This window comes from Sebastes fasciatus, chromosome 10 (assembly GCF_043250625.1).
Source record: "Sebastes fasciatus isolate fSebFas1 chromosome 10, fSebFas1.pri, whole genome shotgun sequence".
Classification (NCBI taxonomy): Eukaryota; Metazoa; Chordata; class Actinopteri; order Perciformes; family Sebastidae; genus Sebastes; species Sebastes fasciatus.
The window spans coordinates 17,864,537-17,889,853 of record NC_133804.1 but is presented as its reverse complement, the minus strand read 5'-3'; the positions used below and the strand labels follow the sequence as shown (position 1 = coordinate 17,889,853).

General features: G+C 40.1%; 1 protein-coding gene and 1 long non-coding RNA gene across 2 annotated transcripts; both read left to right on the top strand.

The window, feature by feature from the left end:
- The first annotated feature begins 109 nt into the window (after window positions 1-109).
- Window positions 110-999, top strand: LOC141775381 (uncharacterized). The gene is made up of 2 exons (XR_012595593.1): window positions 110-195; window positions 624-999. It is a non-coding gene; the product is annotated as an uncharacterized LOC141775381 (long non-coding RNA).
- A 4,508-nt stretch (window positions 1,000-5,507) lies between these two features.
- On the top strand, window positions 5,508-24,894 carry LOC141775379 (MORC family CW-type zinc finger protein 3). Its single transcript, XM_074648686.1, has 17 exons — window positions 5,508-5,663; window positions 5,806-5,878; window positions 9,154-9,286; window positions 9,895-10,116; window positions 10,241-10,387; window positions 12,741-12,882; window positions 14,968-15,096; window positions 16,865-16,984; window positions 17,077-17,180; window positions 17,536-17,652; window positions 18,319-18,435; window positions 19,331-19,408; window positions 21,331-21,370; window positions 21,494-21,873; window positions 22,280-22,886; window positions 23,024-23,199; window positions 24,310-24,894. Exons 1-17 carry the CDS (start codon window positions 5,625-5,627, stop codon window positions 24,464-24,466), a joined length of 2,781 nt encoding a protein of 926 aa, XP_074504787.1. The 5' UTR covers window positions 5,508-5,624; the 3' UTR covers window positions 24,467-24,894.
- Window positions 24,895-25,317: the final 423 nt, after the last annotated feature.

Sequence of the window (25,317 nt, the reverse complement as noted above, 5' to 3'; positions counted from 1 at the left end):
CTTCTGGTCAGACAGGCTGGTCAATATAACACATCCTGTAAGATAGATGAGCTCATGAAGTGAAGCCTGTCTGCATAAATCTCCTCTTACATGCAATTAGGGGGAAAGAAGCCTTAAACGTGAGTTCAAAAGCAATAAAACACACCCCTATTCAATTCAATACAAGCAGCACTTTTGCAGCTACAGCCTTCCTCGGTCTGGTATGACCAGAAGCTTATGGTGGCTAATGTTAGCTATGACTCTGCTTGTGCTACTTTTACACTTTGTTTTCACATTTGCCATCATCCTGTGATCGCCATTTGTGGTCACAGCGGCTGCTGTTCAGCAAATGTTACACAGGTTATTGAAATCAACAGGTGGCATCATTGCGTAAGCGTAGCACCCGCCCTCCGGTTGGACATCGGCCTCCAAAGATTTACATTTTTTTCAATTGCTGACAGGTGTAGGCGCTAACGCCAAAACACATCATTGACCGTAATGGGTGGTAAGCTGTCAAGGTTCTCCTAATTTGTAAAGGATCGATATCATTAACTTCAATTTTGTAATATAAAATGCCCCCTTTGTCTCTGTCAGCATCTCTTTATATGGGTATTTGTCTTTTGCACGTGGTGACAGATGAATAGACCGTTGACGGATAATGACAGCTACCGTACGCAACCATCCAAAACTGGTGGCCCCGCCCCAAAATGCTCCTTGAATCCCATTCCCAATAGATATGCTCTCATTTCGCATTTAGCTTTGCTGAAAGCCCAAGGAAAACGGTCAGAAACTGGCTTATAAAATGTGATTTAAAGCCATAATGTGCCATATTTTATACTGCAATATAATGTAAGCAGGATATAATGTATAATCAGTCTGTGTGTGTACATGTCTAAACAATGTGGGAGATGGCTTCCAGTCTGAGGGGGCGTCTCCAAACAGGGAAGTCACAGCAGTTATAGCCACAGTAAACCGAGAGGGCATTGAGAATAATAAAACAACACCAAAACTTAACAGGCAGCAGTTAAACAAGCTTTTCTTGTTTTTCTCTTTGCATATTGTTTGCATTCCACCTAGATGACTTCAGGCAGCCGCCTGTTTGAAATGTTCAAAATGTTTTGTTTGGATGACATCGGAGGGTATTGCCAGAATTTTCAGCGGCTATTTGACTCACTGTCACATTCAAATTTAAGAGATGCACACATATCATTTTGTGATATTGCAGTTTTTTGACAACAGATGGTGCTAATTGGTGCTTCAGGTTTTTTATTTTTCCCCACAACTATTGGCGTTTCTGCATTGTTTTAATAGCTAGGTAAAACATAAATTTCATGCCAAGCAGCTACACTGACACCACAACAAAGGGACATAGCTTTCAGATGAATAGGGGAGAACGGGGTCGGTTGGTACGGGGACGGTTGGTACAGTGCCTTTTAGCAAGTTAGAAAGCAACTATTTGCCTTTATTACACGGTTTTGTTGAATACTCGATTTTTATTGGTCAATCACAGCGTTCTGCAGTCTGTTATTTCTTTATAAGAGACTGTTGCGATGTATAACAGACCGTTGCTATGTACAACAGACCGTTGCTATGGACGTAGTTCTGATGTCGGTCTGTGGCGGACCATTTTTGTGTCAAATTATTGATTTCTTAAAGGTCACCTATTATGCAAAATGCACTTTTCCATGTCTTTTAAACATCAATATCTGTCCCCAGTGTGTCTACAGGCCACCATAGTATCATAAAAGACCATCCTCTCTCTTTTTCTCCTCCTCCGTTTGTCCGGAAATGGGTGCAGAAAAAAAAATCGCTTTTTTTCCTTCTCTTCTGACGTCATTAGAGAAATGCAAGCCATGTAAGGGTTTCCTGGTCGAACCAGAGAACCTTCAGTAGCTGACCCCGCCCCACAGCGCGTCACTGTCTCTCCTCCTCAACCTAACTTGAGCAAAGTCTGCAAGAACCAGCAGAACAGGCTTCATGTACTCCCATCATCTAAATATAACATGTTCTTTCACAAAGGCTTTATGTAATTACACTGTTTAAACAGGTGATATTTATATATTATACATATTTGATGTCATGCATGTAGAAGAGTACAGGTAGTAAATAGTGACTTGTAAGCAACACAACACATTTCTGTTTCACAGTCAAACTTTATTTGAGTTGACAGATGACAATATTAATTATTCACAGCATTTGTAATCATCCCACCTGTTAGTTAGTTATGTTAACATGGTACAGGAGAAAGTCTTTCAGCTCTGGTAAACTATGGTAAGCTAAGCTCCGGTGGTCTGTAGTCATGGTAACACAGAGACAGCTACTATTGTAAATAATATACCATTACTCTGATCTTCCATACATTTATCTTTTAGCAGAAATAATGAACTGACTACTGTTTCACATCTTCTATTTTCCACCCTGATGGTCGCTGTGTTTACACACCGTCTCATAGCGGTAGCATGTAGCTAACCCGTTAGCATGTAGCTACATGCTAACGGGTTAGCTCTGTATCTCCCATCTGCTTTCAGCTATCTGCTCTCAGCTATCTGCTCTCAGCTGTCTGCTCTCCTCTGGGATGATTCTGTCGGTCATTTCTCACAGATGGATCTGTAAAGACAGACGTAAAACAGAGTGTATGTTTACGGTTTACAGAGTTGATGCATGAGGTAAACACTGAGCTAACTAACAGAGCTATAAATAGTATTATTTACCTGAGAGAAACCGTCAGGAAAACCTGGAATCTGGACCGCAGATGTTCATCATGTGTCGCCGATTTCTGATCAGATTCCTCCGGTAAGGTGCGCTGGGTGAAGTTTCTGGTTTATAAACTTTAAAGTGGTTTATAAGCTCTATTCTAGCTGCCTCTCCCTCCACTCCTCTCTCTCCACTCGTCTCTCTCTCCAGAGCTTCTCCGGGAGGGAGGGGGAGTGTGACGCTGTTGTTGTTGAGGAAGTTTGATTGACAGAAAACGCTGACCAATCAGAGCAGAGTGGGAGGAGACAGGCTGTGAATCAGTGGTTTTCAGACAGAGGCTGAATTAGGCTCTGAGGCAGGCAGACTCAGGCTGCAGTATGAGAAGAATAAAGGGTTTTTTGAACATTGCAGCATGTAAACATGTTCTAGTGCAACATTAAAATACATCTATGAACCTGGAAATGAGCATAATATGTGACCTTTAAGTAAGTAGCGGTGTAATAAGCGGGATAATGTACAGTTAGCGGGTAATTGTTGTGAAATAAACACCTTCAGGGCGTTGTTTATTTCACAACAATGACCCACTCGCTGTACATTATTCCTTACATGCCATTCACCATGCTCATACTCAGCCACACCCTCTTCACTTTCAACCTCAAAGTGGAGACCTTCTGGCTATTCCTCACATTTGATTCATAGTTTTGAAACATACAGAATGTAAGTACATTTTGGGCTCTTTTGTTATTTTTCTTCTACTACTGTTTTTAGTTATGACACTAAAACATATTGTTGGGAAGCTTATTTACTGGCCTATGAGTTGTTGCTAGTGTTAGCTGTCTGAATGTTTGTTGGTAGCTAGCACATGAGTCCAAAGTTTGTCTGCTCTCTCTGAGACAGTTGTGACAGTTACCCGGAGGTGGTTGTGACTGTTTACTTTGTTACAAAACAGACAACAAGAAGACAAAGGCTTTTCCTAATTGAATAAGACCCACTGTGAAGTCACTGAGTGTTTACTCAACTAGTAGCCATATAACGGTCTGTTATACATAGCAATGGTCTGCTATAAAGAAATAACAGACCGTAGAACGCCGTGATTGACCAATCAGAATCGAGTATTCAATAAAGCCATGTAATAAGCCTTGTTAGAAGTGGGAACCGAATGTCAGATATCTACCACAGAGATAAACAAAACATTCATTTTCAACCCGCCAAAATGTTTTTGAAATTTCACAATTCATATAGATTTTATTTATTTCAGGAAAAGCCATACTTTTATTTCCAGCACCTTTCTAAAGGCTCTGTAGATGTATTATTTTTTAAGGCTGTCAAAGTTAACGCGATAACAATAAAAGTTGATTTACATTTTCACATTTACATAAAATTTGTTTTAACACCACTAATTTCTTTAATGTATTATTACGATTTTTGGGTTATAGCGGGCTCAGTTTTAAAGCTGAAGTGAAGAATGTTATTATATGAAACTAGAAAAACCTAAAGAATCCATTGGTACCAACCATGTCATACTAGCTTAATATTGCTTCAAACTTACGCTAATGTTGGTGAGGAAAAACTGTCATGGCCATTGACCTCTGACCTCCAGATATGTGAATGTAAATGGGTTCTATGGGTCTACGAGTCTCCCCTTTACAGACATGCCCACTTTATTATAATCACATGCAGTTTTGGGCAAGTCAGTCAAGTCAGCACACTGACACACTGACAGCTGTTGTTGCCTGTTGGGCTGCAGTTTGCCATGTTATGATTTGAGCATATTTTTTATGCTAAATGCAGTACCTGTGAGGGTTTCTGGACAATATCTGCCATTGTTTTGTGTTAATTGATTTCCAATAATAAATATATACATACATTTGCATAAAGCAAGCATATTTGCCCACTCCCATGTTGATAAGGGTATTAAATACTTTACAAATCTCTCTTTAAGGTACATTTTGAACAGATACAAAATGTGTGATCAATTTGCGATTAAAGGGACTGTTTGTAAGAATCAGAAATGCTTGTTAACAGCGACGCCTGTGGCCGTTAAGTCAACGAAAGTCAGCGTCGGGCTCGAGCTTGCTCGCTCTACATAGACATGAACGAGCATTGTTGGCTTTTCCAACAAAGAAACGTTATCGTCTCCGACCGGGTGCCGGTGGGATAACGTTTCTCGCTGCGGAGCCCCGTCACTTCACAAGACACGGAAAACCTCTGTTGGTCTGGAGGAGCTGCAGCAGTTATTTCTGCACAAAACGTCCACTGTACATTCACTAGATATTCTCAGAGCTAAACTAACTCTTCTGCAGTGTGTAGTGAGCACGCATGCACGTCTAGAGGTGGAGCGAGAATGAGCGCGGTGTGTGTGAGTGAAAGCAAGCAGAGGAGCAGAGTACAGCAGAGACTCCGGTCCTGGAGACCAAAGCTACGGTCTCCTCCGCGTACTACGACCGCCGCCAACGCTGTTTTGCAAGACGGGCTTCACTAGATAGAGCCAAGAGGTTTTGGTGCTTCCGTGTAGTTTGTGTTGGAGTCTGATGGTACTTGTCCACAGGGAGTCTGAACAGCTCAGCCACACGCGAGCGCGCATATACGAGCGCGCATAGGACACCGACCCGGTAGATTTATACGCTTAAAAAGTTAAAAACAGTCCCTTTAAATATTAAATATTTTAATCAATTGATAGCCCTAATTATTATTATTATTATTATTTTTTTTTAAATATTCCCGTAGTTAAAAGTGACATCAATGGCACCTTTAATCCTCCTTAAGACACGCAGTGAGTGAGTGTATTCATGCTCCTGTCACCTCTCTAATCTCTCTTCCTCTGACAGTGTGAAGCCAGAGCACGCTGTAACGCCCAGTGTGCGCGTAACTGGTAACGTGAGTGCGCGCAGAACGCAGCAGGCAGCCACAAGAGGAAAAGCCCTCAGAGAGACAGACAGTCAGTCGCAGTAATGGCGAGGTTAAGCGAGCACGGGATTCGCCTGAGTTCCGTACGTATTTCACATATTTTCATCATATCTTTTGCAGGATGTGTAACCTAATATGAGCAATTCATTCTTGCAAACCTTTTTTTTTCCTGAAGGTGAAAGTGAAACTAACTCACTTACTTACTTACTTTGTTATTTTCTTTAGATGAGCCCTTCCTTCCTGAACAGTAACTCCACCAGTCACACCTGGCCGTTCAGCGCGGTGGCAGAGCTCATAGGTACAGTAGATCTCTAGTATGGAGCAGCAGCAGCACTTTGTGCACCTGCAGCTCTCTGGTGTCTGCTGCGCTTCTTGTTGCAGCTTTTCATGCTTTCATGCGCTCTTCTTCCTGCTGTCGCACGCAAAGTGGACTATATATGTGAACAACATATGTTTGCTGCTAAAATGGACCTAATGGACTTCCTCTTTCACCCCCTTCAACTGCTTTATTACTGTCACACGCCTGTGAGGAGTGCCATGGTAGGCCTTAAGAGGTGTGTTATTATTAAGTCATGACAAGTGAGCTTATTATAATTTATGTTGAGTTATCTCCTTCATAGCATTCTTAAGATTCAAATAACTTGTGGTCAAGTTTTGTAGTCATTTTATTGTGTTAGATCTGTGTGTTTTAAAAGGGGTAACAAAACAAAAAAAAAAGTCTTGACTTTATAGCATATGAATCAGATGATTTGTACCTCCACGTGATATAAAGCTGTCTTGTTTTCTGTGCTGTCAACATTGGCATTCCTCCACTCTGTGCGCTCTCATTGGTTCAGACGTGCTGCTCGTTTGTTGGCTGCTGAGTTTTTAAAACAGGAAGAGCAGTGTGGTGGAGGAGGAGTGGGTCAGTCTAGAAGGGAACCCGCAAGTTGCGAAGAAGAAACTCTCGCGAGATGTTTAAGGTTAGGCATTGATGTGGAAGAGGATAGGTTGTGTTCTCTGCGAGTTTTTGCAAGTTTATGTAAGATCAGATTTCGCAATTTGAGGGTTACCTTCTAGGCACGACCAGAGGAGTGCGCAATGTAGATGCACTGTTGCACTACTATGCTGTGTGAGATCACTTCTTTTTCTGCTGGCATTATGTTCAGTATTAGTTGCCAAACCTTTTTCTGCAGGGTACCCCTTTGTAGATACAAATATTTATATTTTATAACTCTGGGCGCCCCTTAGGGGGTCCCGCAATAAGATAAACATGATAAAAGCAAGTATAGTAAAGGGTCACAGTAGCAAAGTATAAAAACAGATGCATGTTTTATACTAATCATTAGAGCCGTGATTCTCAAAGTGGGGTCTGGGGACCCCTCAGGGGTCCATTACAATCTCTCAGGGGGTCAATAACTTATTAAATTGTGCTGTATTATTAAAAGAGAGTGCATATCTACAGATGGGGAGCATTTGTGCCTACAAGACAAAGCATAATGTGTCCATTACTCCGAACCACGTTAGCTTTGGGCCAATAGAAACTCTGGTATGATTGTGACACACAAGGGATAATGTACAGCGAGCCGGTCATTGTTGTGAAACCCCGAAAGTGCGATGCCTCATCGTCTCATCGCCCTGAAGGAGTTTATTTCACAGCAATGACCCCCTAGTTGTACATTATCCCGCTTGTTACACAGCAACTTATTTAAGAAATCAATAATTTGACACAAAAACATTCCGCCAGAGTCCGACATCATAACTGTGCCCATAGCAACGGTCTGTTATACTTAGCAACGGTCTGCTATAAAGAGTAACAGACTGTAGAAAGCCGTGATTGTCAAGTTGAGTCCAAATACAATTTGTATAAAATGACCCTCTGATTAAAAGTATATAAGTGGTATCAACATGATTCAAATTGAAATGTGTTTCTGCTTATCGCTATGAAACAGGTCTGAAGTATTTAGGTAGAAAAGTTTTAGAATACAAATAGTTCCAATGACATTTAAGAGTACTAATGGTAGTAAGCTTAATTTGTGTTACAATTATAAGGGGGTCCTTGGAAGATTTTCTCCTCTGTAAGGGGTCCCTGGCCCCAAAAAGTTTTAGATCCCTTGCATTAGAGTAGTAAACTAAAACTAGATTATGATATATATGTATTATCATCTACAGTATATACAGTATGACGCATGAAAATAGCAATACTGGATAAACCATGTACACATTACCACTGTAGTTTTCGTGCAGTAGCTTTGATGTGTAGAAAGCTGCTTTTCCAATAGTTTATTCCTTTACATACAGCTTGGGGCAACATAACAGGAACACACCCTGTGTTTTTCAAAAAACTGAAGATACTCTGTGCACAGCTGTGCTTCTACTCTCTCCAATAATGCTTCTCCCCTGAGTGCAGCTTGCGCAGGGTAAACCACAGTAAACCAAATGAAATCATAAAAAAAATCAAATCTGCAGCGCACAACGGGGTACTGGCACAGTAGGGCTGAACCAAATGCTTTGACTGTTGTCATGGTAATCGACCTCCAATTCAGTATTTGAATGCTTCGTTATTGTTTTTTTTATATATATATAAGTTTGTAATAATAATGTATAAATCCCAAAATAGCCCATAAAATAAGGAATAATCCCACAACATTATTTATTATTCATATTCAACATGAATTATTATTAGTTATTCTCAGACGCATATCGCTGTTTATTGTGTGTAGAGGTGCGTGTGCGTACAGTAGTGCAGCAGCGACACTGAAACGGGGGAGATGGAGACAGACAGACAGACTGACAGGCAGACAGACAGGAGAACATGTCAGCCTGCTGCGTTCGAATACATTGAAGCCTTCGAAGCCCAAAATATGGTATTTGGGACAGCCCTATGGCATAGACCCTATTTTATTGGCAAATAACATTAAAAACCAGAGAGAGCGATACTATACGTTTCGCATGTGGTTTCATCAGATTCGCTTCACACCCTGTGTGTTATCAGCGGACTCTTCCTGTAATGTTTTATCTGACTTGTTAGTGTATTTGTAACACTCAGCGGAGAGTTCACAGTCACTTTCTCATACTTTAAAGGGACAGTGTGTAGCATTTATTGGTAGAAATGGAATGTAATATTCATAACTATGTTTACTTTAGTGTATAATCGCCTAAAAATAAGAATCGTTTTGTTTTCGTTACCTTAGAATGAGCCATTTATATCTACATAGGGAGCTTGCCACCATGTTTCTAGGGTCGGACAAACCAAACACTGGCTCTTGATATTGCAATTTGCGTTTTCACATTTTTGCGTCGGCGACCATAGTTTTCCTACGCGCTTTGCACATGGGAGAAACCTGCTTGATGTTGCCAGATCGTACACACTGCACCTTTAAGCCCCCAACTGGTTTCAAAAAGCAGATTTATGCTTGAATGCCTAAATGCACGTCTTCCTTCCTCTTGCGGACACAAGAGGAAGGAAGATAATACACTGAATCTATGTGAATCATTGGGGGGGGGGGAAATCTCCCCTCCCTCCAGCCCACAATTTCTTTGACCATCTCTCTTTCCCTGTTGTTAATTAATTTCTTTCCTCTCATGTTGTAGACAATGCATCAGATCCTGGTGTATCCGCTAGACAGATCTGGATAGATGTAGTTGATGAAGCCGGTCACCTGTGTCTAACCTTCACCGATAATGGCAGCGGCATGACCCCCAGCAAACTGCACAAGATGCTCAGGTAAGACACACACATGCATATCCACATGAAGTTGACAATGTGGCATCAGAAACATTTTCTTGCACGTTGTCATGCACACTGACGGTGTTCCTCTCTTCTCTATGTCAACCACAGAGAGTGACTCACCAGCGTTTTTAGACCGCATTTTGTAGCAGAGACACTCATTCTCTGACGAAGACCCACATGTCACAGTGTCCGTCAAATTCACACAAATAAGCATGCAACTACGCACATGCTGTATACATAGAGCTGAAACAATTAGTTGATTCATTACTAGAGTGGCATAAATTTAAGTTTGATAGTCCATTAATCTTAAAGTGCATAAATAAGCTAAGAATTTTTTGTTTCAGCATCTCAAATGTGAGGATTTGCTGCTTTTTTCTTTCATTGTAAATTAAATGTCTTTGTGTTTTGGTCTGCCAGTCGGACAAAACAGGCAATATGAAGACACCTTTTCTCTGGAAAAATGTAAAATTGGCATTTTTCACATTTTTTTCTGACATCTATTGATTCATTTCTACAAAGAAAGTAATTATTTGTTATATTTATAATATACACACAATCATGCGTCCTTATTTCCTCACTCTCCCCTTCACCCTTATGTCCAGCTTTGGTTTTACAGAAAAGGGTTCAAGTAGGGCCAGTCAGCAGGCCATCGGCGTGTACGGGAACGGTTTCAAGTCTGGCTCTATGCGTTTGGGACGCGACGCGCTCATCTTCACCAAGAACGGCGGGTGCCTGTCTGTGGGAATGCTGTCTCAGACCTACCTGGAAAACATCAAGGCCCAGGCTGTCATTGTCCCCATTGTCCCCTTCAACCAACAGACCAATATCCTTCATGAAACATTAAGGCATGGGAAGTAAAAGAGGTGTTTTTTTTCTTCACACTGTTTGGTAGAGAATATGTTTGTCACCTTGCAAGCTCCTTTATCCTGACCTTAACCCAGTGTTACAGTCTCTGGTGGTGACCGAGGACTCGGAGGCCAGCCTGGCAGCCATCCTCAAACACTCCATCATCACCTCCCAGGAGCAGATACATACACACTTTGACTCCATCCTCTCCAAAAAAGGCACCAAGATATTAATCTACAACATTCGCAGGTCAGAATCATACATAATGCTCAGCTGAATTTAGGTCAAAAGTAAACAATACAGGGTTTTTTTCACCTGCATGTTAGTAAGTCAAAATTCGCAAAAAAATTGTTTTGTGAAATACGCGTATTCGCTTTCTTGCTGAGAGTTAGATGATAAGACTAATACTCTTGTATCTGTCCCTTAAAGTGGCTTTAGAAACTTTTTTTTTTTAACTTATCATTTTAAAGTAAATATTGCACAATGTAATGGCTATATGACACCATCTGAGTTTAGATTGGTTCCCTATAAACCTGCCTTTTTTTATGCAATTCTGTCTGCCACCAGATCGCGATCTTCCGGGAAAATGAAGGCACAAGGGCCGCCGCTAAAAAATATTTATAACAAAAACACTGAGGTTTTTAACTCTGCCTTTATCATAGCACTGAGATCGGTGTTTCTAGTTCAAATTGGGATTCTTACGGTTGTTTCTTGCTTTGGACAGTAGCCCGTCTGCTAGCGGTAGCTATGCTGCTAATTCTAGCAGCCAGAAAATTAACCAGGAGCTACAAGGAAGCCAGGAACAGCTAGAAACACCATCTACGTTTGTTTCTGGCTGCTAGCGTTGGCCATGTTGATAACGCCAGCAGCCAGAAAAAAACATCTATGATTCATTGTCCGTTTGATAACCTAAACAAAGAACACCGTTTCTTGCGCTTGCCTTTCTAAAATGAGCAATGGTGAAATTTAGCCGACCATATTCTGTTATATCCGATCCGGTTGTCTTTGTGACAGCAGCACCAACAATAATACCACTTGAAAACGCTAGAGGGGGGAACGAAAAGTTGTCTGTTGCCACTTTAAGTATGAACTACAGCCAGGACACGGTTAGTTTAGCATAAAGACTGAAAGAAGGGGGAAATAGCTACGTTTATAAAAAAAAACTAAAATGTGATGTGCACCTTTAAAGCACACATATTGTATGTATGTAACATGTTTTATCTCACAAATTGTCATTTTGACAGGGAGTAAACAACCATATACGTAAGTGTTAATTAGTGAGCTTTAAAGGTGCTGGTAGTCATCTTGTGCTTCCTTTGTAGAGCCTGGCTAGCTGTTTTCCCCTGCTTCCAGTCATTATACTAAGCTAACCGTAACCGTCTCCTGGCTGTAGATTCATTAACTAAACAGACATGAGCGTGGAATACATCTGTCATCTAACTCTTATTGGCAACACAGCCAAAAGGCATATTTCCGCAAAAAAACTATTCCTTTAGTTTGATTTTGGAAGCTCTAACGTAATGAGATTAATGAGGATGCAAACACAGACTCAAATAAGCATGAACACACATATGATATTTGATTAAGCGTGCTTCTAGACAAATCCATGCAAAACAACAGCCTATCATCGTGTGAAGGGCAGATGAAATTTTAATTTAGAGATTTGAGGTCCCTTTTCCTCGTGTTGTCTAGACTAAGAGAAACCGTTCATGTTTAGGAGTTTCTCAGGCATTCTTCTGTTTCACTTCCTCCTTACGTTGGAGTCAACAAAGTATCTCCACTCTGATCATCAAATACTAAATACTACACTCATCAAGATTGACCCGGCCGGGTGAATGAAATTGTGGGTAACACTTAATTTTACAGGTCCGCAAATGTCATGGTAATTAGGTGATAATTAGCAAGTAACCTATTTGAAATTTCTTTGGAATTCCTGCCAAATTACCCCAATATTTACCCTCAAAATTTATCGAAAATTGCTTTATTATAAACATTATTTAATAATTACATTAAGCTATTTCCCAATAGCAGGTAACATATTTAATACATTTCCAGGAAAAGAATACAAAGTTAATTGATATGTTTTATTTCCATGTCTGCTGACAAATAAATAATAATTAGCAAATAACTTATTTTAAATTTCTTTTAAAAAAAACTCCCTGAATCATGACATCAGCTACCAGGTTACATTTGTGTAGACAATTAGTTACACAATGGTGAGATTTGTGCCTGATCAGAAGTGTCTTCTATTAGTTTTAGTTTTTCCACCTCCGATGACGAGCAGCACACAGCCACTTCTCAAGCCTAGGGGCCCTATTTGAATGATTATATGCTGTTTTACAATATAATTATTAAATAATGTTTATAATAACGTAATTTTATCGCCTCATTACCATGCAATTTGCTGACCTGTAAAATGAAGTGTTACCAAATTGTGCTGATTTAACTCCAGTGTACGGCGATGCTCTCATATTGGTTTGGACACTCGGGCCCATTAGACACATTCAGAACCCATTTCTGTAGCTTTACGACTGGAAAATCAAAAGTCGTCGGAGCGCTATTACCTATTTTAACAACTGCCCCCTTTGGTGTTATCCTGAAGGGCCAAAGATGGCAAGCCAGAGATCGACTTTGATACCGATGAGAGTGACTTCCGTTTGCCCGAGATTCAGAGCGAGCAGCTGAAGAACGGTGGATCCCTGAGAGACAAACAGAACACCCCCGACATGCACTTCAGTCTCAGGGTGAGTCGATCACCTGCGTGATCATTAAAACACAGAGGAGGATGCGAGTATGTTGGACGTTTTATCTGCTATTGCAAGAAACATCTTTCGGTCTGGTTCTACTGACTAAAACAGCAGATCGTATCTATCTAATGTAAAGGCTGACATTTATGGTGGTAGTCTTTTGTGTTGTTGGTATTTATTGTAGAGCATAGCAGTTCTAGTACAGCAATTACATATAGTATATAATTAAAATAAATTATTGTACTGCTGTTTCAGTATGAAGGTGGTGCTGATTTATTGATGTGTCACATGAAACACTAAGTTACCTAAGGCAGTACAGTCTTTTTTTAATTTTGCAGCCAGAGGATTTACAGAAGACAATTACAAATACTTTACCTCATGCCTGTTTTGACAATTTTACATCACAACAAAAGCAAAACAAAAGAAAAACCATCAGATCAATTTCCATTAGATTAATCATCAAGACAGCCATCTCTATTATCCAAGGGAATCTTTTATGCTTTGATCAATTGGTTTATGAATAAAATAAATAAATGAGTAAATTAAATAATAACTATGAAAGTATGAAAATATAAAAAATTACACTTTTACTTGTTACTCGTAAAACAAAAAAACTTAGTAACATTCCCAGATGAAAATATATTTGGTTCCTTCCCCATAAGCCATATTTTGCGGGCATCAGTTGCTGGAACCAAACAGAACTATTTACAACACAAGATAACTGAAGGCAATACAGTTTCATTGCCTAATCACACAAACAGTGTATAATGTATAGCTTTTGATCATATCACATGATCTCCATCAGTAGACGGAGTTCACCCAGTTGTCATGGAGTTGTAGATGTTCATATTTCCATTTTTATGAGCACTTTTCATCCATGTTGGCTTATACATTGGGATTGAAAGTTCATTCATGAGATTTTTCTCATTTCATAAAGGAACACTTAAAGAGGACCTATTATGGTTATTTTCAGGTGCATACTTGTATTTTGTGTTTCTACTAGAACATGTTTACATGCTTTAATGTTCAAAAAACGTTTTGTTTTTTCTCATACTGGCTGCGCTGCAGCACCTCTTTTCACCCTCTGTCTGAAACGCTCTGTTTGAGCTCCTGCCCCTCTTTGGACTCCGTTCCAGCTCCGCTCTAACTAGCTATTTTGAGGGCGTGCCAAACTAGCAGTTTTGCAAATATGTTGTGTTGTGTTCATGCAAGGCGGTTCAGGCAGTTCAGGAGCAGTGATTCTGTGAAGGACAGTAACTCCCTTTGGCATGGACTTTGGGCTTTGTAACTTTGCAGACCTTTTACATGCACAAAAATCGATGTAATACAATACAGGAAAGGGAAAAGCGCAAAAGCATAATAGGTCCTCTTTAATCCTTCAATTTATCTGAAAAATTCCAATTTATCAAATTTGAAAATACACGTTTCTCATAGCAGAGCGTCAATATTTAGGCTTGTTAGAATGCTAAAAGCCGTTCTGGATGATTTTAGGGTTAGTGGTTAAGATGGGGTTAGAGTAAAATCCAGGGTAACAGATGTAGTGGTTGTGGTTAAAGATTCGGAAAGCCCCTACAGTACATGGCGAATATAAGCCCTATGCAAACGGTGTGTGTGGCTGGGTGTAGATGTGTGTGTGGCTGAGTGTAGGTATGTGTGTGGCTGGGTGTAGGTGTGTGTGTGGCTGGGTGTAAGTGTGTGTGTAGGTGTGTGTGTGTGTGTGTGGCTGAGTGTAGATGTGGGTGCCAGTTTTGAGCACAACAGGGAGAGTACTTCTTCACTACCAGAGACGTACCTGTGGTTTTGTAGTAACACTGCCCCAGTTTCCTTTTAAAGCCATGTTCAAATTGTTGTTCTTAAATGCCATTATGACAATCTTAGAGTCATTATAAGATTCATAATTGCAGTAGATGTGGTTAACTCATGTTTTTCAAGAGAATCTTGAGAGTTTTAAAAGTTTAAATATCAGGCTAATTTATCAAAATGTCAATACAAAGTGTTAACAAATGTTGTCAGATAGAATAAATTAAGAGTAAATGTCTTGCTTTTTCACTCTCTATGTGTCTGTTTCTGTGTTGGTCTCAGGCCTACCTCAGTATCTTGTATCTGAAGCCGAGGACACAGATTATACTGAGGGGGAAGAAGATTCTGGCCAAGCTGGTGTCGAAGAGGCTGATACACATCGAACATGACGTGTACAAACCTCACTTCAGTGTATCCCTAAAATATCTGTGTGTTTGCTTATATGTGCAGATGGTGGTACAGTATTATGCCAAGTCATCATCTGTATTTGTGCCTATTTATAGATGCAAACAGGAAGTGGGAAGTTAGCTGCTTTTGGAGATGAATCAGGCAACAGATGTTTGAGAGGAGAAAATGAATGTGGTTTTCATATCTGTTTAGAACGTATTATTGATTTACTTTCAGATTTGTTGTTTGTTTCATCTCTCAAGAACTGTACATGGAGGATTTTGGAACTTCATCTTTGCTTTAATCTGACAAAGACTTTCCACTGTTATGGTTTGTCACAGACAAACATGTTACACAATACAAGATGGAAAGTTCTTGATGCAAGTTTTAGGCATTTACATGAACCTTTCCTAAACGATTCAAATGCACCACTAGAAGAGAAAAACATGGTGGCTCGGGAAATGTTACATTTCCAAATCCACCAAAATAAAGCAAAAATTAAAAGTCAAGATAAAGGCAGATGCAGAATTATGCTGTATTTTATGTCTACAATACCTAGTTTAAACAGTTAATCTTAATTTCTGTAATTTGGAGAGCTGAGTAATGTCACTGATGAAAAATTTGCTTATAGCTAATTGTTAGGGTTGAGTATCAAACCGCAATACTTTTTTGGTACCAACTGAAATGTATCTGTGGCACCGAGTATTGAAAACTATCAAGCATCGAAAGCTGGTATTAAATACTGGTTAAATATTCTTTTTATATTCATTACTTACTGATTTAAACCCCCCGAAAAATCCAATTTTGGATTATTTTATTTAGACAAAATTCTTGTGCAACTGTTTGTGTTTGGACAACAGTTAACATTTGAGAACTTCTTTTGTGAAATGAAAAAATTATTTTGTTTATATTTCTGAATTCAAGAAGATAAATTATACGCACATCATGTAGGTGCAAGGCTATTAGTACGGTAAAGAAAAAGGTAACGCCTGCACACTACTCCATGCCACAATATTTTTATTGACTACGTTTCGATCCTACTAGTGACCTGACGAAGATCTAAGTAGGATCGACACGTAGTCAATAAAAATATTGTGGCCTGGAGTCGTGTGCAGGAGCTACCTTTTTCTTTGTTTAGATTTCTCCAAAAAAGTCCGAAAAAAATTCGACACAGAGACTCAGATATCGTATCGGCACCAGTCTTGATGTCCTATTCATTTTATATTTTTCTGGGCTGATTCAATTCTCAAGTTGTTGTTTTCAGACGTAAATCACGTAATAAAAACTGTGAGCTGTAGTCTGGTTGTGTGAAGCTAATTCTTTTAAGGATTTGCAGTTTCAAATTCCTTAATGCACAGATCAATTTCATGCAGTTTAGATAGATAGGTAGACAGATAGACGGCTTTATTGATCCCCCTGGGGAAATTCGATTGCCACCAAGTCAAACAACAACAAAGACACAGTATTTACAGTACACCAATAAATAAATAACATCATAAGAAGCCCTTTGAGACATAATCAACAGCTGAGAGGTACCATGGATCCAGGCCATATCTAAAAATATGTTTAGAGTTTTCCCCATTTTGCCTTTTATTTAAAATTGGAGTTTCAATAATTGCAGGAGATATTTATTTTATCATCTATTTGCATTGATATTAGTATTAAATTAGTATAAAATACATTTAATGTTTGGCTTTTGTTTCTGTTCTCTGATAACTTGTAAAGTATTTACTGATATTGTTGTGAAACCTGCCAATGTCCAGTGCTGTTGACCTTGACTGGTGTCTATCAGAAAGAGAAGGTGAAGGTGACCTTTGGGCTGAACCTGAAAAACAAAGACTACTATGGCATCATGATGTACCACAGGAACCGACTCATTAAAGCCTACGAGAAAGTGGGCTGCCAGCTGAAGGTAAGAGGAGAAGGATTATTCTGCATGTCTTCATGAATAACAGGTGCAGCACTCTGCTCCGTATTTAGCCTCTGCTTCTCAATTCCCTCCAGGCTTCAGGTCAAAGGGCGGGAGTCGGGGTCATCGGTATCATCGAGTGTAACTTTCTGAAACCTGCCCACAACAAGCAAGACTTTGAATACACCAAAGAATACAGGTACAACACACACACATACGAAACAAACACAACCAAGACACACGCAAGAAGTTTTTGCTGTGGAGTTAACTAGCTGCTTCGCTTGATGCTCGCCATACAGCAGAGAAATACTGCTACATACCATGTTTACAAAGAGGAAACGTAGCACCAATGACTCATGCAGCTCTTCCTGGAAGTGCTTTAATTTTCTGACAGCAGGGAAGCTGATAATGATCACAGTATCTTAAAAATCATTTTGACCTTGTTTTCTTTTAGAGAAACAGAGCTGTCAGTAAATCTTTGCCTTGTGCTTTTGTGTTATTAATAAAAAAACAGCTCAAGAAATTCACTGTCTTTTCCTTTATCTTCTCCCAAGACTCACCCTCGGTGCTTTGGGCCTAAAACTGAACGACTACTGGAAAGAGGTGAAAGAGAAGAAGGCCAGAGAGCGAGAGTTTGAGGCTGTAGACCGAGATGAAATCGCAGATCAGGAGTGAGTGTTGACTGTTTTTATCTGACAGTTGTCTTCTTCACACCTAAAAGGTGTCTTCATAACTTGGCTCCAAAATACTGTATATGTATGGTGCTAAAAATAAGACTTCTTATTATAGAAGTGTGAAAAAAAAATTTGTGTGGTGTGCTACTGAAAGATGATTTTGGTCCATCTGGCTCTAAATCTGTACCCAAAACTGTTAAAGCCACTAGGAGAGGAAAACAACTAGACAACGTTCTACAAGCCTTTTATGGATAATGATGGTAATAAAACAGGGAGATGGCTGTCAGTTGATGACCCTCTCATGTAAGAACTTGCCAATTCAACTGAAAATGAAAATAGGTATTTCATTTCCCAAAGCTTGAAACCGGAGAGTTGAGACGCTGCTTCTTGACAGGAGCAAAGAAGAGTAAACATGCTTAGTTATGGGAACTTCAAGAGCCTTTATAACAAGCTGAGCACTACTTATATGGCGTACAGAACCAGAAAGTTAACGGGTTCAACAGAAAATATCTGTATCTTGTATGTAGCTTTTGAACAGACACATTCATGTACACAAATGTAGGGTCACCGTGATAATTTGAAAATTATTCTTAATAATAATTGTCTTTGGTGAATGGACTTGTCCTGTAATGCTTCTGTTAACCGACACGTCTGTATTTACAGGGGTCCCTTGTGGCTACAGTGTGAAGACTGCCTGAAGTGGCGAAAAGTCCCAGCAAGTCATTACAGTGTGGATCCCGAAAACTGGAACTGCAGCCAAAACCCCAATCCACATTACAGGTGTGTATTTTCTAGTTGTTGCTTTCCTTGGAATGGATTTACAGGGGGCGTATCATGCTCATCTTTCAAGTTCATGCTTGTATTTTGGGTGTATACATTTTCTGACATTCAAAAAAAACTTTATTTTTCTAATAGGCCCTTTTCAGATGTGGCATTAACATGCGTACTGAGTGATCTGAACACAAATGGACATCTTTAAATACATCTGTTCACACCTGGCATTAGAATGCGTCTCCACATGCGTCTTGAGTGACTCACTTGTGATCGGATCTCACTCCCCCGCTCTATATGCAAATAAACTTGTTGTAAACACAGCTAATACATCAGACGTTGTGATGTAATATTACATGAATGTCAGTACTAATATCCCACATATTCGTGAATTCGGGTACATTTTATTAACACCAAAATAAAAGGTTATTGTACCGGCGGTCCCCCGCGGTGTTTGATTTATTAATACGTCATAGGAAAATAAGCTCACTACGCAAGCTCAGAATCGTCCTCTCTGGTATTTGACGTATCGTTGACGTAGCTTTTATCGCCGCCTACTTAAACATATCCGTATATGTGTAGACCATCAGCCACAATATCCCTGGTTTGTCGTATCTCTCTCGCCCTTGTTTCCTGTCATCTCTCTACTGTCTATAATATAAAGGCTTAAAATGCTCCACAAATAGATAAGCGATCACAAGCTTATATCTCTGATTGATTTGTAAGATGCAAAACCTCACTACTTTAAGCTGTTACGTACTCATCACACATACGTACATGTGCCTTAACATGGAGGCCAGTGTCTGGGTGCGTGGGCGCGTGGGCGTGTTGGCTGTAACAGGAAGGCCCTGAGCTGAACTTTAGCAGTAGTTGAGTTGCTCAGCCAAGTATCTTTGTCTTTCAGAAACTGCTCTTCGCCAGAGGAAGCAGAAGACGGCGAGGAGCTGTTAACACCCAGCTACCAGAAAAACCACAAGAAACAGTAAATCCCCATTTCACTTCTCCAGACCTCTCAAACATTGTCCGTGTGAGAATTTGTACACGGAGAGACGTTTCGCACTGTTACTCTTCCTGCACGCCCGCGTGTGTGTGTGCATGTGGGTTCACGTGCCATTTCGTGGTTTCCATCTGTCAGTTTCACGCTCGCATTTCCGGTTCATGTGACCGCCGTGTGTCTAGTTTTGCTCTACTCTGCCTGACTGTGATCAACATAGACTGAAACGACAAATCAGTCAGTTCATCAAAACATGGTGACTTGCTGACCATAAACGAAAAGGAATTTAAGTGTTGATTGGTTGTTTTTGCCCGTCACTTTTAAGCCCAAAAGTTTTTTTAACATCTAATATAAAAAATCCTTTGTGAATTATTGGAAGTCAATGGTTTATTAATTAGCCATGTGAGCTAACTTGCTTAGATAGCTACTGTTTATCTGGCAGAAGTTAGCTAGATAGCTAGGTTGCAAGATAATTAGTGCAGACTAACTTATAAGTGGAATTTCAGGTTCATAAAAGGTTAATAATATAATAAAAAGTTTCATAACATTTGGTTTGTAACTAGAACTGTATAAATTATATATGTATGGCTGCGGTGTGCCTAATTACTATTTCTGATGTAATTGTGGCCCACTGTAACACTCTGGCCCAATTCCAATCCGGAGATGAATGCACATCTGTTTAAATACTTATTTCTTATTTATATTGTTATATAATTTCTCTATGTTATATATTTCTATTCTAGGATGGGAGCAAAACGTAACCCAATTTCCCCCAGGATCAATAAAGTATTTCTGATTCTGATCCTGATATTTATTTATAATTTCCTTGCTGTAGAGAGGGAAGTTCGTCCCAGACCATGCCGCTGTATTGATACCTTACGCGTTAAAGAAGGCTGCTTCATTGAGCTGTGAGTGGGACTACAAACTAGAGTTCACTCCGTCATGGAGTGGGAGGGACCAACTTCCCTCTCTTCAGCAAGGAAACTATAAAAAAATGAAATAGAGATGTGCATTATACTACAATATAACAACTATACATTTGGAAAAAATAAGAAATATATAAATGATATATACGCCAATATACAACAACAGGGAAAATAATAATGCTGAACAAATGGTATCTATGATTAAGTATGTAAAAATGCAAGAATAGTATACATAAATAAAAATATTTATTCAAATGTACATTATAAATAAATGCAGTATAAACACCAGAGTAAACCAGAGGATTTCACAGTTGAAGATATATTAAAGTATGAGGTTAAAGCTGCTGATAGGGGTAAAAGTAATAAATATAATGTTGTGTTTATTTATATGTATAGATATACAACGCTTTACAATCAAATGAACACGTTCACCATTTTCTAGACTAGAAAACGGTATATTTTATCCTGAATAAAATGTAAGCATTAACTTCTTAACGTCTGCATGACAATATTAAATGTCTATCTTAGTTTTAGCAGTTTACGAGTAAATGTTTGTACCGGTAGTCGCACGGAACCATTTCTATGGAGCGTGTTCCATGACGAACACAAAACGGCGTTGCACGTCGTCAGTAAGGGCAGCTGGTTAAGTCGCCGTCGATGCAGGCTCGCTGTTGGAGGGTTATACAACCCACTTCCACTCCCTGCTAATTGGTTTGGGATGGCACTTAATATGGCGGACCCTTCACGCCAATGCGCCAACAAAGTGGAAATGGGTAGGGAGAGGGTGTAGGGGGTGGATTAGAACTAGGCCTCTCTCAAATCTCAATCATCCATGGGTTTGGGAGCACAAAGAGCAGGAAGTCTGAGAGTAAAACTGTGTAAGAGCAAATTCTGCTATTGGAGTTATAAAAATATATAAATTGGAGTTATTGATTTGAGTATCTTGCTCTCTCAACTCATTAATGTCTTTGTTTTTTCCTGCAGAGAGCATCCCAAAAGCAGAAAACGAGAAGCATCATTGGAGGTTTGTGAAAAGTTAGAAACTTGCAGCAACTTTCCTATTGATGAAGGTACCAGTGTGCTGTTTTTGCTCTACAACTTCCGGATACATTGTGTGTACTGTAAGTGTGCCTGGTTGTTTGTGTAGCAGGTGTTTGAGTCCCAGGACCCGGCGGCTAAACATCAAATCCTCGCACGCAGTTCATCCGAACCGACCCGGCCCACCTTCCAGTCCACACGCACACCTGATCGCATAAGAACAGCAGATGAGACGAGCCCAGATCACACGGCCGATCACGATACAGACATATATGATGATGATGATGATGATGATGATGATGATGATGATGATGATGATGCACAGACACAAAGTACAGTCTCACAACAGAAGCCCGCTGGAAGACGCGCAGTCATTAAAGACAAAACACAAGTCACACCTGTGAGAAATGAGACAAAGCTGCAAGATAAAGAGAGAGACACAAACATGGAGCCGGTGGAACCAGAAGGAGACGGCACAGAGAGGTTAAGGTGAGGCATGTTGCATGTGAGCTGTGTGAAAGTTCAGAATAATCATCCTTAAAATGATTGCACCAGTGTATTCCACAGTAGTGCCGTTGCCATTTCCATTTTTTTTTTTTAATAATAAGATCCAGCATCATTACTGAAAAGAAAAGAAAAGAAATTAGTATCATTAAAATTAATTTGCATTAACGTGTTATTATCGCGTTAACTTTGACAGCCCTAATAAAAAACAATTCAAAACAAAAGTATTATAACCTTGCCTTGTACACAACCAGAGTTCTCCCTCCACATCTAAACTCTGTCAACCCTTTTATAACGTCTCAGGTAAAAACCTGTCTGAATGATGTTTAAAGTCTGTAAGTTAATTTTCACATAGTAAACAAACAAACTGACTTGCTGTCATCCTCTGCAGCCTCAGGAGGAAACCAGGATCATTATTTTACTGTGTGAAAAAGAAGCTTCAGCCCACCTCAGAAAATGTGGCAGACGAGAAGAATCCTGAGAAACAAATCCTGAGAATCAACAAAATATCCCTGGAGAAGAGCAAGCGGGAGAGTAGCAGCCGGGTAGAGAAACCAGGTGACGTGGTACAGCGACCTCTCACCAGCCTCACCTGGACCCACTCGCTCCCCTCCACCCAGACGGTGATGGTGTCTCCTCTGAGTCGAACAGAAACGCCGCGGAGCAGACCGCCGCCTCCAGAGAGGAGTGACCTGGAAGATAACGTGCAGAAGCTGGCTGCGTTGGAAAAAGAGGCCCAGGGGCTACGGAGGCTTCTGGGTCTGGAAATCACAAAGATGACTCAAGGCACCATGACGACTGCTGATAGCAGCGTTGAAGGCACCATGACGACTGCTGATAGCGGCGTTGAAGGCACCATGACGACTGCTGATAGCGGCGTTGAAGGCACCATGACGACTGCTGATAGCGGCGTTGAAGGCACCATGACGACTGCTGATAGCGGCATTGAAAAGCCAAAAGCGCGCAGAGAGGTCGGCTGCCAGACGGACGTGGCTGAGGTCAGCAGAGTTTATACCCAATATTTTAGGTTCATTATGACAAACAATCACATTTGAGCACAGTGTTTGAGATTCAGTCTCCTTAATCTTGAATGAAGATCTAATAGTAATCTTCTACTCTCCTTCCTCTGCATCAGAGCTCTACGTCGTCCAGCAGCCCGATCCCGGCTCCAGGACGTCAGGAGTCGGTGATCCTGGATCAGAGAGCTTTGTGTGGGCCAATCGGGCAGCCTGAGCTGAACATACCTAAGAAGAAGACAGAAACTGAGAGCAAGATGGGAGTCAGTGACAGCGAGGCCTGTGAAGACAACAGGTGTGTAAATATAAAAAGACATGCACCGGCACCACTAGCTGTTTATAATGACTTTGTTCACTGGTCAGATTTTTATTTTGGTGGATAGCAGTAAAAAGAAAACTAATTTCAGCGTCTGTAACTTTATTTGTTATCTCTGTATATACATGGAAAGTACACATGAACAAATATCTGAAAAAGAACATCGGTCCAGACTGGTTTGCCATCACTTCATGTTGTTAAGTTTGATTTTCCAAGCATGAGAAACTGCTGACTTTCAGATATAAACATCTGTCTCTATCAGTAGGCGACCTCCAGCTCTGACTAGTGAAGCCAATGCTGAATTGCCTTAAACCTGCATTCTTTCTAATAGCCAGCAGGGGGCGACTCCTCTGGTTGCAAAAAGAAGTTTGATTGTATAGAAGTCAATGAGAAAATGAGCCTACTTCTCACTTGATTTATTACCTCAGTAAACATTGTAAACATGAGTTTATGGTCTCAATCGCTAGTTTCAAGTCTTCTTCAATACAGCATGATGTTAATTTTGTAAATTATGGTCCCATTTAGAGTCAATAAGACCATACAGCGGGGTACGCTTTAGGGCGTGGCTACCTCATGATTGACAGGTTGCTACCACGGCGTTGACTTTAACCCTTTCACAGTGTGTTTTCAGTTCATGAAAGTTAGTTGTAACATTTTGGTCGTCTAAAAACGTCTTATTCAGCGTTCGGTTGTACTTAGCTCCACACTCTTGTGTCACTTCTGGTTGCAAAAAAAAACAAGATAGCGACGGCTAAAATGCCAAACTTGAGGCTTCAAAACGGCAGTTCACAAACCAATGGGTGACGTCACGGTGACTACGTACACTTCTTATATACTGTCTATGGTCTCTATATACCTCGAGTATAAAATGGAGTCGTTTCCTGTGGCTGGCAGGATTATATTTGCGTGCAGGGGCGTAAATGTGTCTACTTTTTAAACCAAACAATCTTAGTATAAATGTCTGCTTCAATCTTTACCGACACTCTATTGTTTCTTCTACTCTCACTTCTCCAAAAATGTGTGTCCTCTTCACTCAAGCAACTGAAATGTTTAATAATAACTTTAACAATGAAGCTGTTCTCCAATCAGATCTTCACAGGAGAATCTGAGTGGCATCCGTAACAACGTGGTGGTGCTCCTCACGGCCCTGCTGCCCCAACTGGACCTGGCCGGCATCAGCCTGGAGACCACCGACGTGGACAACATCCTGCAGCAGATCATAGAGGTCAACTCACTGAAACTATGATCAGTACCGTTATAACATCCAGCAAGATTATGTTTTTCCTTTATTCTTATGCAAAGTTTGGGTTGGAATTTAAAGTCTTCAGTGTTCAGAGTTGTAATACACACACTGATAATCAAGCTTTTGTTGGCCGCACACACATATCGCCAGGTAGTGGCAGTTTTTTGTCACATTATTTTGAATACTCGAAACATTGTTGTGAGCCTCTCTTCCCCATTGCTGTAAATGAGCCTTTTAATTTGTAATTCTCTCTTTATTTATAAAAAAAAAAAGTTGCTATTTTTTTGTTTTGCTTCTGTTTTTACTGACTATTTAAATGAGTTTTTATACACACGTGGAGTCATGCTTGATTCTAGATTTGTTCACACATCCTTAAACCCCCTCATCCATAAACGATGCTTTTCACTTTTGCATTAAAATACTGAAACCAATTACTGTTCTCTGTCTCTTAATTTTCAGGGTTAAATAACGCTGTGCTCTTCATCGGTCTGATGCAAAATGCAGTACCTCTTATTTGCCACAAGGTGACAGTGAAGTCTCATAATGAAACCGTGTTTCTCTGAAATCCACACTTGGAGAGAAATCCTCCCATCACTTCACCTGATCATGTTTCTCTAGAAACGATTGCCTAGGGTCTCAGTTAGGGCACGAAATTGTATTTCAATGTGAGATGTGGGTTATTAATATTGTATTACAGTTATGTAGTGCACCACACAATCAGCTAAAAGCTCTGGAAATGTGTCCTTTTAAATCGTGGTCACAGTTTGGACCAAAATCGTACAATTTATTGCATCATTTTCCACAAAGCAGATGGCAGCATGTTTGACTACCACAGGCTACGGCTTTCAAATAAG